A 15,859-nucleotide genomic window follows, 5' to 3' on the forward strand; every position below is an offset into this window, starting at 1 on the left:
TTGTTAGAGACAGGGGTGTGGTTTGAAGGACTTTTGTAAATCTTATTATTGTCCTGCCCCAGTTTTGTGGGTTTTACTTGACAATTTAATGTGCTCTATAATAGAAATAAATATAATACATACTGCAAGTAGCACAGTAAAATGCTGTACACATGCTTGCTGCCTCAGTGATGGAGACAGCAAGTGCCCAAAGAAATACAGTCACTAATATACACCATGTGAATTTTGTACTACTTAGAATACATTCAGGGATAGATACATTTTCCATTAATATGAAGATACTTGTTTCTTGGTTTAGGTACTCATTTTGTCTTCTTATTTTTGCTTTTAAAATTAAGCCATCTAAATTTTCACACAGTGAGAAAGAAAGGTGCAATATGCATGAGGGATGCCGGCGGGGGGCTATGTGAAATGGAATACTTTATTCTGGCTGTAGCCTGGGAATGCAGTACATCAGGGAATTGCTGTTACTTCCTGGTGAAGCCCATTGTCAGAAATTTGGCTACCACACCTAGGTAGGTCCTCATCCTGAAGAAAAAAAACGAGATCTTTTTCTCACACATGCTAAACTTAGACTTGGATAACTCAGCTAAATTAAGTCAATCTCCTACTACACTGGTATGGGAAGAGGACCCATCCTCCAGCTTTCTGATTTGATTTGTTTCCACTAGCCACAGGTAAAACATGTTTCAGTGAGTCCATTCTGGAGGAGTTACCATAGTGACGGCTGTAATGCAGTACCTACCTCCTTGATAAAAACAAAAATCTGCCCTCAGCATCACAGATCTTTGTGGTACTAGATGCTGAATTTTTAATGATAGGCAATAATGTCAGCTGAATCTACCTCTAATCTGGAATTTGTCACACACGACCACCACAAATAGTGCTTCATGCTCTACACATTGCTACTGAAATCAAAGGGGTGACCCAGGTTCTTCTCAGTGTGAGGATTGAGAGAATCTGACTTTCAGTATGCACAGATTCATATATTTAAATGTGGACTAATGCTTATATTTACAAAAGACTGCTTTCTTTGCTCACTAAGTTTTCTTTCCCTCATCTTTGGGGCAAGACACTTAATCAGATATATGCAGGTGTCATCAAACTCTCACAGTGATGCAGCAAATATATTCTTAGATCATTAGCACTGTGTAATGCCTGAGGTATGGAAAATATTGCTGCTGTCTTCAAGTCAATGAATTCTATACAATCATTTAATCATTTATAAGCAGTACTTCTTATTAAGTATCAGGAAGTACCACGGAGTTTTTAACTAACAGTTTTTGTGGTTAGAACATAAAAGATAGCTTTAACAACTTCAGTAAAAGTATGTGCCTTAGTTTTAGTGTCCTGTCCATGAAGCATCTACGATTGCTCTGGCTAAGCTCATTCAGAGAAAAACTAGTCTTCACATTGCCAAGTTTCCTGTCAACTCACTAGTAATGTCCCAGTGTGGCATCATTTTTCTTTTTTATTTTTTGTAGTATCACCATTACTATCTACTGAATGTTCTCCACTTATTCCTCTGTCCAAAGTGGGGTGGCATAAATACCTGTGTCTTGATTGCATGAGCTGTTTCTGAACCTCACATGTTGTAGGTAGATAGTGCCCAGCGTTTTGGATAGACCAGCAGATTCCTACAGCAAAACAGTGAAGGCACTGTAGTAAAATTACAGTTCATACATACTTCCTTATCCTCCAAATGGTGTAGGAACAGGGGAGGAGGGCTAGAAGGAAGCACAGCAAGGGTGCCTACATTTCCTGTCAGCCTTGTTCCTCTTGAAACCTAAGGAATCTTAGAAAAGCTGTAGGATTACTTTAATTCATAAAACAGGACAGGATATAACTGTGCCAAGACCCAGAAGAATTCCTGACTGTGCTCTGCACTGATTATCGGTACCTAAGAACATTATAGATGATAAATCTAAGTAGAGACATAAAGAGAAACAAATTGTTTGCTCAAAGTTCACTCAATAGTTAACAATAATTTAACAATTGGTGCATTTCATGTGAGGGTTACAGCATTTGGAACTAGATGTATTAAATTGCTTCTGAGTCATTTGAGAGACAAATCTATAGCTCACCATCTGTCCTTACAGGACATCTGTATCACTTTCCCTAAACTATTAGCAAAGGAGGCAAATCTGTTTTCATTTCTCATCTCCTTTGTCAAGGTGCCCTAAATGATGTCTCATAAAAGCATTTCATAAGCTGATTTTACAGAGTGTGACGGGATGTAAATGATATGGACAGGCATATTTTCTGTACTTGGATAAGCTCAAGAGGTGGGCCCCTAGGAATCTCTGGAGGTTTAACAAGACCAAGTGCAAGATGCTGCACGTGGGTCAGGGCAGCCCTCCACATAAATCCAGGCTGAGAATGAACAGATCAAAAGAGCCTTGCCAAGAAGGACTCAAGGTGCTGGAGAGGGAGAGTCTGGACCTGAGCCAGCATGTGCACTTGCAGCCCAGAACGGCAATCATGTCCTGGGTTTCAGCAAAAGAAGCCTGACAAGGAAGGAGATTCCGCGCTTCTCCTCCGTTCTTGTGAGACCCCACCTGCAGTGCTGCATCCAGCTCTGGGGTCCCCAGCACAGCAAGGACATAAACCTGTTGGAGCAAGTCTTAAGGAGGACCAGCAAGATGATCAGATGGATTGAACACCTCTCCTATGAGAAAGGCTAAGAGAACTGGGATTGTTCAGTCTGGAGAAGAGGCAGCTTTGGGGTGACCTAACTGTGGCCTTCCAGCACCTGAAGGGAGCATGCAAGAGACCTGGAGAGAGGCTTTACACAGAGGCATGGAGTGACAGGATAAGGGGGAATGGATTCAAACTCAAAGGGAGTAGGTTTATATTAGATATTAGGAAAAAATTCTTTACTGTGAGGGTTATGAGACACTGGCAGAGGTTGCCCAGAGAAGTTGTGGACACCCCAGTTCTGGAACTGTTCAAGACCAGGTTGGATTCAGCTTTGAGCAAATTGGTTTACAGGAGGGAGCCCATGCCCATGGCAGGGAGTTGGAACTAGATTATCCTTGAGGTCCCTTTCAACCCAAACCGTAATAAGATTCTATGATATAGTAGAAGCAACTGAAAAATGGCATAACCACCATACAATCAGTGAGATTATAGCTTTGCCCATTATTAGTTAAAAAATGCAGAATATTCTGTTTATAACTGTTATATAACATCAGTTTTATAGCTGGGTTTTCTGGCCTTGCTCATATGATGCTGATTATTAAATTAGTAAACAGATATGATCTGCACACTCTGACCTAGAAACTAACTGTGCTGTGTCTTACTGCCTATTTATCTGCAGATTTCCTTATGAGTGGGCTGGCAGCTAAATATTTGGTATTGAATAATGCGGGTACCTTAATTCCAACTGTGGCAATGTCTCAGCTGAGGACACATTTCCTTGGAAGAGTGGCTGATCCTTGGGAGGTAATTCAGCCTACCCACAGTTTGCCCTCTAATCCCTTTTTACAACCATCATCCAACTGGTATTTGTACTTTACTTCTTCCCACAGGTGGGAATAACAGTTGAAGGACTGCAGGAGATATTTGCTAAAGGTTACTCTCCTGAGAGAGACTGGGAGACAGACTATGACTTCAAGAAAATCCTGAAAACGGTAAATTCTGAGGGAAAATAAAATCTCATATTGCTTTCTCAAATGCTATGAAGAATCAGGCTTTTTTCATCTTTTCACACAGCTCTCTGACTGGAAGGCATTCTCCAGTGACAAACCTTTTGCATCAGGTTACTTGAAGATGTTTGGCCAAGAGTTTTTTTTTGGTGGACTTGATAAAAACGCCATCCAAAATGCACTGCAGGTATCATTTTTAAAGCACCACTACCCAAGCATCAAAAGCTCTAAAATACTGTTACTTTCATACATTCTCTCCTTTTTTAAATTCATGGTTGAGTTTTTGTCTCTAGTATTAATCAAGGCAAATAAGGTCAAGCTTTGATCAGGGTTATTTACAATCATTGCTGGCAGAATTTCCCCTGAGGCATAGTTAATGACACGGATCATGATATTCAAGTTCTGCTTATTTAGACATGTTGAACTCTGTAATTGCAGGCATGGTATGGATCTGATGAAAAAATCCCTTCACTAAGGAGAATAATCAGTAGCCTCCAAAGTGGTGTAGGGAGGCAGTGGACCAAAGCTCTCCTGTCCTCTGAGATCCGTCGCATTGTGCCCACCTGCACCGGCTTCCCAACAGAGACCAGCTTCTATTACTCTTCTATCACAAAAGTGGCAGGAAATGGTAACATATCTCATTGCTTGAGCAATACAAATGTACTTTCTAGGACCAGAGGGCATTTTTAATGCTTTCTTTGCTTTCTTTGTAATAGTTCAGGCACAGATTACACCTTCTCCAAAGTCTGATTTCAGATTAACTGAGTTACTAAACGCCAACATTAGGCTGAGATCAAAACTGAGTCTAAGGTAAGTATTTAGTATAAAATAAAAGAATAATATTTTCAAGTGACAGAGGCCATAAAAATTCAACAGCTGTTCGCTGCGTGAACATAATTATACCCTCACTCTACCTTTTCAGCATGGCCAAGGAGATGACCTTTGTAATGGGAATCAACACACGCACAGTCCAGGCAGGGCTGGAAGCACACACCAAAATGAATGGTCGTGTACCTGTGAATGTTGTTGCCACTATCCAGATGAGGGAAAAAAATGTCAAAATTGAAATGCCACCATGTAAAGATGAGACAAACATAATTAGCATAAGGTAAGACATAGCACTTAGTATCTTTCTATGTAGCAAAGCAGAGTCTTCTAAGAAAACTGAAATATATTTAGGAATCTTGTCTTTGACTTACAGCTTGGATAAGTGGTGTTGATTGGTATAGTTTATGTTTCTTTTAAATGAAGTGACATGCACTAAAGCTTTGCTTGAAATATGTGTTAATTTCTGTGGTCTTCACCTGAAAATCCTCCTTTGGGCTATATGTCAGTTGTGGAGACCCATAAGCTATCTGAAACACAAATGACATAAAATTTCTATCTTGATACAATTATTTGAACTGGAAACACTAGGTAAGATATAAGCCAGCTGAATCCTATCAGTTAGAACAGTTAACCCGTCTATATTTGCATTTGATGCGTGTAGTGGTTTAGTCCAAAATACTCATTACTGTGTATCTTCTGTGACATAAGAATTAGGAGAAACACAAAGCAGGCACCAAACTTGAAAGAATATAAAGAAATTTATAAAGAAGAAAAAAAATTATACCACATCTTCAAAACTCTTCTCCTCCCCCTACCTTTCTCCCTTCTCCCACTGACAATGTAAAAAGACAACCCTTGAGAGGTTCCGTCTGTTTACCACTTCCATAATAACCTTGTTCAGTCCATTTAGGAAGAGGAGTCTCTCTGCTCGCATGTGAGTCCCTTCCCCCAACTTGCAGCTTTTCCCACAACTGCTTTCGAGGGTCCACTCTTGAAGGTTTTTGGGGTACAATTTTAAGGTTGAGCTGTTCAGAAACAAAAGTTCTCTTCACCCATCTCTGGGAGCATTTCATCTCTAAGAACAGAAGCCTTTCTCCTTCCCTGGGAGCAAAGGGTCTTCTTCATCTTCATCTCTAGGACTATCTCTGGGAGCATCTCTAGGAACTGAGGTTTTCTCCTTTCCCATTTGGAGCAAAAGTCCTCATCACTTCCATCTCTCCCCATCCAAACTTCTCATGAAATTACAGCTGCTTCAGCATCTGCCTATCTCAGCACAGGTGCTTTTGCTCACAAGCACAAGTTGAACCTCCCTTGCCCCCATGCCTTCATGAAATTACAGCGGGTACTCTGACATATCATAGCTTCACAACAGAATTTCAGCTTTAAGCATCTCCTCTTTCTCTTCCCTCAGGTTTTCAGCTCTTCACAGCACTAAAAGGGTTAATCTCACCTAGGCCTTGCAGCTGGAATGTGGCTTATTGCAGTGGGGATGGGGAGAGCCGAGCTGCTCCGGCTGCCCACAGCAGAGCTGTGGGGGGTTCCGTGGGTGAACAGGGCCCATCGGCTCCAGGATGGCCATGGCCCGGCCCGGCCTGGCCCAAACAGAGCCTGGGTTGGGCCCACTGGCCCCCACACGGGGCCCCCAGCCACCTGTCCCAGCACCAGAAAAACAAGACAGACTCTCTGCCTCGGGGTTTCTATTCTTAAGTGTGGATCACAGAGGCAGTCACAATTTTAAGTGGCTCAAAGAATTGTTCAAACTGGCCAGCTGATCGGTTCTGTCAGGTCATAGAGGAAGCTGTAAGCACCCCTTTGCAAGCCGGGACTATGCTTGCTAACCTATGACAATGCCTTGAAGCATAGAGGGTTTGGTGTTTCTTATGGTTTTACCTTGTTCCCCTGTGGCTGCCATTTGGTTTTCTTATCTGTTAGGTCTCCTTGATTTATTATCAGTGCATGCAATTACAATACACTCTGGAAAACTGTTGTAGCCAGATGCCAAACAAATGAAAACAGATGGAAATACAAGTGCAAAGAGTGGGAGGAAACAGAAAGTCCAAGGAATCAAAGCAGTAGACCAAACTTAGAAAACCTTTACACGCCCACACATGAAAAAAAACCTGAGAAAGAGAAGTTGAAAATTCATCACCAAGGAAAAAGCTTCACTGACAACAGAAATCGGCGATTATACAAACCACTGAAATGTTAACAAGTTTCTACTCTAGGAATACAGCTGTAACAAAAGAGCTCAGTTGCTTGATCCAGCTGCAATTAGCATTCATGGCTGCTGGCCCAGAGATGCTCTGCAGGTCTCCTCAATTTAGCCACCAGTTAGGCTAATCATTATTTTCCGTTGCCCTTTGATAGTCACAGACCATTTGACGTGCATTTGACATCTCATCCTCCTTCCTAGACAATTCCTCCACTCTGTCAAGTGTGATTGTAATCAGGTCCTCTCCATGCAGAGTAGGGAGTGTCTCAGCATTTCAGAGATCAAAAGTTAGCTGCATGGGTTTTTTGGTTCAGTTTCTTATGGAGGCCAGGACAGTCTGCTTCTAAGGTCATCAGGGACAGCAGGCACCAACTCTCACTAGTTCTCACTGTTAGAGAGGGTGAGGTAGATATTAATGAACTCAATAAGGACACTGAACTGAAATGAGAATATTGAATACTGATAGGGAGTTTAGAGCCTCAAGCAGAGCTAGAAATATTAGAAGGAGGATCTTCCCTGCAAACAAATAAAAAATATTTTCCTCCTTTGACTTAAGGGGAGATCAAATGAGACACAAAAAAGGGTTAAATGCATTGCCATAAAGCAGAAAGCAAGTCAGTATCAGAAACAAGCTATTACAGCAGAAAAACCCATGAGTTCCAGCACAAGCCCTGCTCTAGACCCTGCAGCATTACCATTTATAAAGCGAAGTAGTCACTTGGAAATAGCTCCATAATGCCAAGTATATGAGAAAGTTAATACTCCCTAGATGACTTCTAGCACCATCAATTTCTCTCCAAAAAGCATTCCCATTCACTGTTACAAAACAAATGGCCAGTGGAAACCACACAGAGCAATGAAACAGCAATGAGTGCAAGTGAAGGCAAAGCAATAACTAGAGAATGTAACATCAAAGCACATCACTGAGGAGGTCAAAGACCAAGCAAAGTAAAATCTTAAAGGTGTGAAGGCACGGTAGAGAGAAAGGAGATATAGAGAGAGAGAGAGAGAGAGAGGGATGTGCTGTATAGAGTGGGTTAAAAATTTTAGTGTAACATACTCTTTTTCTTCCTTTTGCGTAGATCTAACAAATAATAAAGATCCAATTGAAGTCAATGTTTTAGAGATATTGTGACACTTTCCCTTGTTAGCTTTAAATTCACCATTTAAAGAAATAGTTCTAGAAAGCTATTGATCTTTCATGTGTTTGTGAGCTCTGTTCACAATACTTTAGTATTGGGCACTGTCTTGATGGTCAGCGGGTTACCTTCTACAGTCCCATGTCATTAAAGCTAGGTAGGATGTGATATTATTTTCCCCATCATCTCTCACATTCAGACACAGGAAGCAGTTTTCAATAGCATTAAGTTCATTTATATCCTACACACCATACAGGTTATAACCTGTCACAGCAGTGGGATTTATATAAATTTTCAAGAGCCAAAGAGAAATTCAGGTAAGTAATCACAGACTCAAAAGGAAAAAAAAAGAAAACTTTGGTGATAGAGAGATTGCATTCCCAAGACAAATCAGCACATTATGGGCTCAACTCTCTCTGTAGCAAAAATCAGAGCAAAGTAATTAATCGTCCTATGGAGAGAATATATAGCATGTGTTTCAATTCAATCCTATCAAAGTTAAATTTAATTAAAAATAATGGTTATTTTTAAGACTCTTTTAACATAATTATTTAGTATATTACAGATGGTTACTTCAACATACTTTTAAACAAAATTTACAAAAAGTAAAAATCAAATAAATTTCAGGGGAAATTAGAGCTTTGTGATTAAAGTATAAATATGGAGAAAGAATGCACTTTGCTAGTATTCATAATGACATATGCACATATTCATAATGACAGACTATGGATGTATATACATAATCTTGAATAGAGCTTGTATCATAAGGTTTTTTGCTTGTTTTAACTGTAGGATAACCAGAAATTGCTTCACATAGGCATCTTATAAATAAGATGAACCAGGAAATTAGAAAATTCTTTGCCCAACATGTTTACACCACGTGTAGCAGAAAATGCAGAAGAGGCAGTGTACATTGTGATCTTGTGAGGCAGCAAGGTGTGTTTGGGGGGCAGAAAAGGGAAACACCTGGGCCTCCAATCTCTGTTTTTTTAACACCTTTGCACTAAAGTTGGAAGGAAGATGCGTAGGAAAGGCAGAAGGTTTTGTTTCACCACAGCAGAAAGAGAGCTAAAGATCTGGCTGGCTGATTTTCTCTTGCATCTCACTTATTTAGATGTGATGTCATGCTGTGTTTTAAAACCTGGGAAAATAGTTTTTTGTTGATTTTTTTTTGTATTAAACAGACATTTGAACTCTTCTGTCCCCATGTTAGGGATGCATGTAAGGCCACACTCTCTGAAACATCAGTGGGTCCAACGTAGCTGAGTTGCTTGTCCCTTACCCCTGCAGTGAGTTTGGCTTATATTATAGCGCAGCTTCTTCTCTCATCCAAAAAATGCACTAATACATATTGGAAAATCTTCTTTTTATTTTTTCTCCCTTGTGCGGGATCAGAGAGAACAGACTCTTTCATACCATAGCTTTAGGCCTTCTTTGTGACTGTTTTTTCTTGTTAAAGCACCAGAGCAGGCACTTGTAGCCTATTTTTACTGTTCCGTGTGATTCTGACATGTGTCACCTGTGATGCAGCTACATTTGTCGGCTCTCTGTGCTCAACAGGGAGGAATCGATCCTCCACTTTCATTAGGTGGCAGGAGTAGACTATTGGCATAAAAATACTAAAAAAAATTGGAAGAGAAACCCCAGGGCTTTCTGCTTGGGGATCCAGCCCACAGTTCAGTGGTCATTTGAATTATTGAATGGTATTAAAATAAAACCATTTCCCTTTTTGTCTCTTTACCCAGATGAACCACCTGAAATGCAAGTTGATTTGTATTTTCTTTTATCCCTCAGCTTGTTAGGGAGAATATTTTATTTCAGATTCCATTCTTCAAGGTTCTCCTATCACCCAGCGTGGAGCGTTGCTGTCATGTCCTTATCTAAAAAAAGAGAGAGATGGAAAAGAAAACAAAGCCCACAGGTGACACACGTTTTATTGAGGTGTTCCACATGAAGAGCAATTGTGCGCTTTACACTGCACACAGCACGGTAGGAGCCTTCAAGAGGAAGAGAGGGCTATCAAATGAATACAAATTCATCTTTCAAATAGGTTAGATCGGAATTGCTCAGGCTAGTACAGTGTGGACCGTATTAAAATAGAGACCATTTTGAGACCATCTTTCCATTCACTGTCACAGCAGCCACCTCCATTGGCAGACCACAAAAGCCCCAGGGCAAAGAGATCAGCTTCATCCTTGAGAAGGAGCACATGGGGAATTTCGAGATGGATGTTAACTGATAAATGGCTAATAAGATAGAGCTAGCACAGTGTTAATAGCTGAGAGAAATAGGCTTTCGTCTCTCAAAAGCACACAACATTCGAGATGTTTCTCTGTCCCAAAACAAAACTCGTAGTTCACAGCACTGGAACAAGTTCCATGAAGAATGTGGGTATGAAGCCAGGGGCTCAGGATATTTTGCTGTGAGAGCTTCGGTCTCATGCTGCACTTTTTATCACTTATCCTGGATCCTGACTAATACAATTGGCGTTTACAGCACTGGAAACAATGTACTGAATGTATTTACATAAAATAGGCTCTTTAACCTTCCTGCACAACTCTCCATGATGTCTTGCCAAGTCATGGCCAAGCCATGAGTACCAGTGAATTTAAATCAAGCTGGAGACACTTAATGATTTCATGCTCCTTTCTTCAATAAAAATTGTACAGGAAACAGCTTTGAGTAGCCACCAGTCCCCAGACTGTTTTTGAAGTTACGGTAGTATTTTTCCAAATATAATGTTAAATTAGAACTAAGGCTAGTGCAGCGAACACACAGAAATGAGTTTAAAAATTTAAAAGTCCAGGAGATCAAAATAGGAGACTCAAAAATTTAATAATGTAATCCATAGCCAGGCTTCTAAGTGTGCTGCTTTTCATGGAATTAGGGTATGAAGATCCGACCAACTGCAATGTTTTTAACCTGTACGCATGGTTCTAAAAGCCTAACTGAGCTATCTGCCCCTGAGATTGGTCTGGGTCTTTATTTACTCTTAGCAGTCCTTGAAACCACAGCTAACAGGAAGGATGCTGTAAATATCTGTAATGCAATTTGCAAGGTATGATACTTTGTGCTGAGTGCAGGCTACAAGGCATTATTCAGGTCTTTTCCTCAGCAGTGCTTTATCAACACGTTTCCTCTAATGTTTATTCTGCAGGTCTAAGACATTTGCTGTTACACGAAATATTGGGGATTTGACTGCTAGTAAGATGACTGCAGTTCTTTTACCTGAAGCAGTGCCCGACATAATGAAGACGTCCTTCAATTCAGATTCTGCATCAGACGAGACTGATAACATCAGGGTAACTGATGTAGTGTTTGACTACTCTTTTTTGGGTTTTTAAACAGGAGGGAACCATTTCTTTTCTCTTTGGGAAAGGGCACAATTCATCTCTGACCAATGCTGCTTCACTCAAAATAAGTCAAGTTCAATCTAATAACACAAATAGCCCTATGGTAACATTATTTTAAAATCTGGAGTGTAATACATCAGACTTGCAACACTTTTTCTAGAGCAAAAGTATTTTCTTTGGTAATTAATTTTGCACTGCCATCTACAGGCTCACGATCTTTAAAGGACTTTGCAACCATTATGCAAGTATCACATTCCTGCAACAGTCACAAATGTTCCACAAGGTGCTCCACTGCTCAACTTGTACAGCTGAATTTAATGCTTATAAGTATCCTGATTCAAGGACAGATTGCAGTTTGTGTCACAACTTCCTGAGCCAGGTTTCCATAAAAGCTAGGATAGGCTTTCTAAGATGGGCAGCGTTGTGAAGGCGTCGTGTGACCATTCGTTCAGTGAAAGACTGACAGAAGCGAGGAATACACTGTCTTGTTCTGGTTTTGTTGTCGTCCTGCAACTCTGAAGGGTTTTCAGATAAAATAAGAGATGCACAGAGGACAAGAGCAGCACTTTCCTATGAAGAAGTCAATAGACAAATGTGCTATCAGTGATAGCAGTTTCCAATATCCTGGAACAAGCTTTCTCCTGCTTTGTGTCTCTGTGCTGCCCTTCCTGAAAACTTGGCACTCCGCAGTTATTCTTAAATGAACAGCAGCTGAAAAATGGCACTGAGTGGAGAATTCCCAATATCACTAGAAATTACAGGGGTTTTGGTAGGGCTCATGCAAGGCTGAAATCTTGTGAGACATTATAAACTGCATAAAAAATTAATTGCAAACCTGAATTACATGTGAAATGAAAGCTTATGATTATGTGTCTTTAGGTATTTGCTTCATTGCTTCAGGAAATCATAGTTTTCATTTCATGGATTTGATTCCGATTTTAATTAATTTCAATTTGTTCTTCTGCAAGCATTGCTTAGTACATGTAAATTACATAGTTTTTAGAGGAAAGTTTTAATATATGATATGTTTTGACCGTTTAATTGATACAGTATCACATCCATGTCAGACCTCATCTGAGTCAGAATTTTTGTGGATGTAGTCGAAAGTTGTCTGACACATTAAAAATCAAAAGAAAGACTCCAGTCAGTCTAAAGCACACTCAGTTTTTTCAAGAACATGTTAACACTGTCTAATATTCCAGGAAAACAAAATTAAATATTTAGAATTAATTTGTGATATAATTTTCCATTCTTATAGCCTGAAGCTCTTTTTACAGTAGGTAGTCTAATCGACCCATTCAGATGATAATTTTGTCCAATTTAAAACCAAATTGTCCTATGTCATGGCCTTGCTATCTCGAATAAACTGGTTAATTCCCCCTGCAGAATACATATAATGATTACCAAAATATGATGCATAACATCCAGGTATTCCTCTCACTGTTGTCTGAGTTAACTTGACATATGTGCTACCTAACAGGACAGACAGTCTGCAGCAGATGTGTCATCAGGAAATCTTTTTTCTTCTGGACACTCTTCTTCCCGAAAAGAGCCATTTGTTCAGTCCGTGTGCTTCAATGCAAGTACATTTGGAATTCAAGTGTGCATTGAGAAGAAAAGTGTACACGCAGCATTTATCAAAAATGTGCCTCTTTATTACCTAGTTGGAGAGCATGCCCTGAAAGTGAGCTTCAAGCCAGGTAAATACAACTGGGCACAAAAAAGAAAATAATGTGTGGGTGGTAGAAGCGTGTGTATATACACACAGATATATATAGATAGATAGATAGATATAGATGTATATATACATATGTATTTTTTTGCATCTTAAGTACCACTAAATCTACCATTGGAAGTACCAGGCCTGCCAGTATTGGCCAACAGACTATGTTCACAGCAGAAATCCATTTCTCCCCCACTTGCCTGAGCAGCAATTTCCCAGCTCTCCCAGCAATGTCGCTCAGCATGGCCAGCGTCAAGCAGAGCTGATCTGTGCCTGCAGAGTGTGTCTGATGCATCCTGAATCATCGGATTTGGGATGCAAGCATGAAGCAATTGGACATGGGCAACAGATCTGATGCAGTGTCCTGTAGCTACATTCTAAAACCCAGACTCTAAAAGGGAATTATGGATTAACCCTGCCAGGATCTAGTCCTTAATGTCTTAATCCAAGATCATAAGAAATAAAAGCACAGCAGGCCACTGAATCTGGGTCTCCTAAGTATCAAACTAACGGCCTAACCGTTGGGCCATTCTTTAGAGCTCAAGTGTTGAGCCTCAATTCCTCTCTGACGTTTACTTCTCTAACCCATGGTTTATCTCTTTAAGCAATCCAATTCGGTCAACTTAAATCTGCAAGATTATTCTGTTTATTGATTTGAAAAGAATCCAGTATCATGGTAATATTTTGAAATTTGGTTGTCAGTATGTGCTTTAGCTATTAGAGAAAATTTTATAACAAAGTTGCTCAATACCAATAATAATCATTGAACACTTATATTTGAGGAAAAAATGGCTAAATAAATGCTGGTAAAATTGGCTTATTCTCTCATTCAGTTGCTAATAGTAACAGTAATATTAATTGTCATGCAATTTCAGTTTACACAGAGGCACCTGTTGAAAAAATACAAGTCACAATTCAAGCAGGAGACCAAGCTCCTACAAAAATGGTACGTCTAGTAACATTTGAAGATCCAGAGACACAAGCATCTTCCAGAAAAGAAGCAATTAAAAAAGTGAAGAAAATCCTTGGTGACACTGATGATCAGGTACTGCTGCAAAATTCCACTTCTGGATTTGTGGGAGACATTACACAAAGTTTATTTATATTTCTTTTACTAAGTAGCTTCCTTTGTTTAGGTATTATGCCAAAATGGAAAATAAAGACAGGGTTTTGGGCACACAAGTCTTTCTGCAGGTCTTTTGTTTGCACTCATCCTTTCTGCAAGTGAAAGACATTAGAAAGAGCAGGTTGGTTTTGTATGCTTTTCTGAAAATCTCTTGTAAGAGATTAAATAGCTGTTGTGTGGCCAAAAAGTAGTCTGTTATTTCCAGCTACTGCAGCTGCAGCAAAATGCTCTGACACCAGCTATACAACCTGCCCTGAGACAGTGACAGCTACAACATTGTCATTACTGATACCAGTTACATGTACTTGTGCAGTCAACAACTGCTGCATGTGCTTCTTTTCACAAAAGTGTTTGGGGTATTGGTCTGCTTATGTGTGGGTTTAACACATTATTATGAAATTGCCTTTGAGTGATTGTGATGTGTTGCAAGAAGATTATCAAGCATACACCTTGTCTTCTAAGGCAGCAGAGATTCAGAGGTGTCTGCATCTGATTTTACTTATGCCGTTCTGCAGGAACACAAGAAAATAATTTTGTTTTTCCAATGTTACCCTTGACTAGAGGACAAGAAAATACAGAAGCTCGTCCAGTGCCAGCAGCGCTAGTGGAAGTGCCGAGAGTACAAAGAGCAGCCCCTCCAGCAGCGACTCTGATGACAGAGCATCACAGGGAGGCACCCAGATAAATCTGAAAACAAGGCAGTCCAAAGCCAAAGAAAAGAAGTTCTACCCTTTTGGGGACAGTGGCAGTAGCAGCAGTAGTGGTAGTAGCAGCAGTAGCAGCAGCAAAAGCAGTAGAAGTGGCAGTAGTAGTGATAGTAGTAGTAGTAGCAGTGGCAGTAGTAGTGGTAGTAGTAGCAGCAAGGGCAGCAGTAGTAGCAGCAAGGGCAGCAGTAGTAGCAGCAAGAGCAGCAGTAGTAGTAGTAAGAGCAGTAGTAGTAACAGTAAGAGCAGCAGTAGTAGCAGTAAGAGCAGCAGTAGTAGCAGTAAGAGCAGCAGCAGTAGCAGTAAGAGCAGTAGTAGTAGCAGTAGCAAAAGCAGTAGTAGTAAGAATAGCAGCAGCAAGCATAGCAGCAGTAGGAGCAGCAGAAGCAGGAGCGACAGCAGCCAGGGCAGCAGCAGCAGCAGTAATAGCAGCAGCAAAGGCAGTACTAGAGGCAGTGCAGGTAGCAGCAGCAAAGCATCTGGTATAAAGCATAAAGCTAAGAAGCAGTCCAAGACCACATCATTTCCACTTACCAGTGCTGCTGAAGGAGAGAGAAGTGTCCGTGAGCAGAAGCCTAAAACACAGAGTAGCAGCAGGAGCAGCAGCAGCGAAAGCTCTGGTGCTTCCCATCGTCACAGCAAATCTGACAAACGAGCTGAGACAAAACACATCAAGTCCCAAGTGAACAGTGGCAGCGGTCAGGACATTTCTACAGAATGGGTAAAATGTCTAATACTTTGACTTCTACTAGGAGGTGATCTTGACTGAGCTGTAGGTAATAACTTCTTTTGGAATTTTGCAGGACATTCACCTTCCAAAAGTCTACAGTCTCCGCTTCAGGTCTGCTCACATCCATTGGGTAGGTGCCTAATTCAAGTGCACATTGCCATGGTAGCTACAGTTGATGTGATCAAGCCTGTTGCTGAAGGGCTTTGTTTGGGCCATTTCCCTTGACCACTCCATAATGACCAATAACAATATTGATGATGAACAAAAAAAGCAGATTTATTACTAAAATGCTATTACACTACATTTTTTTGGTGTTGCAGCACTTGCAATCCTCAACTTTGGGTCAGGACACACAAAAGTTCAATGCAGCCAAAGCTAGGTTAACAAAGACGATGGG

At 40.5% G+C, this 15,859-nt stretch overlaps 1 protein-coding gene across 1 annotated transcript in view; it reads left to right on the forward strand.

Annotated features, from left to right (window-relative positions):
• Positions 1–15,859, forward strand: part of LOC121665729 (vitellogenin-1-like) — a 44,390-nt gene that overhangs the window by 16,369 nt on the left and 12,162 nt on the right. The window contains exons 14-25 of the mRNA XM_042030394.1: positions 3,320–3,444; positions 3,531–3,632; positions 3,715–3,834; positions 4,086–4,275; positions 4,364–4,457; positions 4,570–4,755; positions 10,984–11,128; positions 12,660–12,879; positions 13,778–13,947; positions 14,590–15,013; positions 15,194–15,453; positions 15,536–15,592. Coding sequence (XP_041886328.1) covers positions 3,320–3,444; positions 3,531–3,632; positions 3,715–3,834; positions 4,086–4,275; positions 4,364–4,457; positions 4,570–4,755; positions 10,984–11,128; positions 12,660–12,879; positions 13,778–13,947; positions 14,590–15,013; positions 15,194–15,453; positions 15,536–15,592 — 2,093 coding nt within the window. The remainder of the gene's footprint in view (positions 1–3,319; positions 3,445–3,530; positions 3,633–3,714; positions 3,835–4,085; positions 4,276–4,363; positions 4,458–4,569; positions 4,756–10,983; positions 11,129–12,659; positions 12,880–13,777; positions 13,948–14,589; positions 15,014–15,193; positions 15,454–15,535; positions 15,593–15,859) is intronic.

This window comes from Corvus kubaryi, unplaced genomic scaffold, assembly GCF_017639235.1.
Source record: "Corvus kubaryi isolate FWS band 111438036 unplaced genomic scaffold, C.kubaryi_AGA036_p1.0 37334, whole genome shotgun sequence".
Taxonomy (NCBI): Eukaryota; Metazoa; Chordata; class Aves; order Passeriformes; family Corvidae; genus Corvus; species Corvus kubaryi.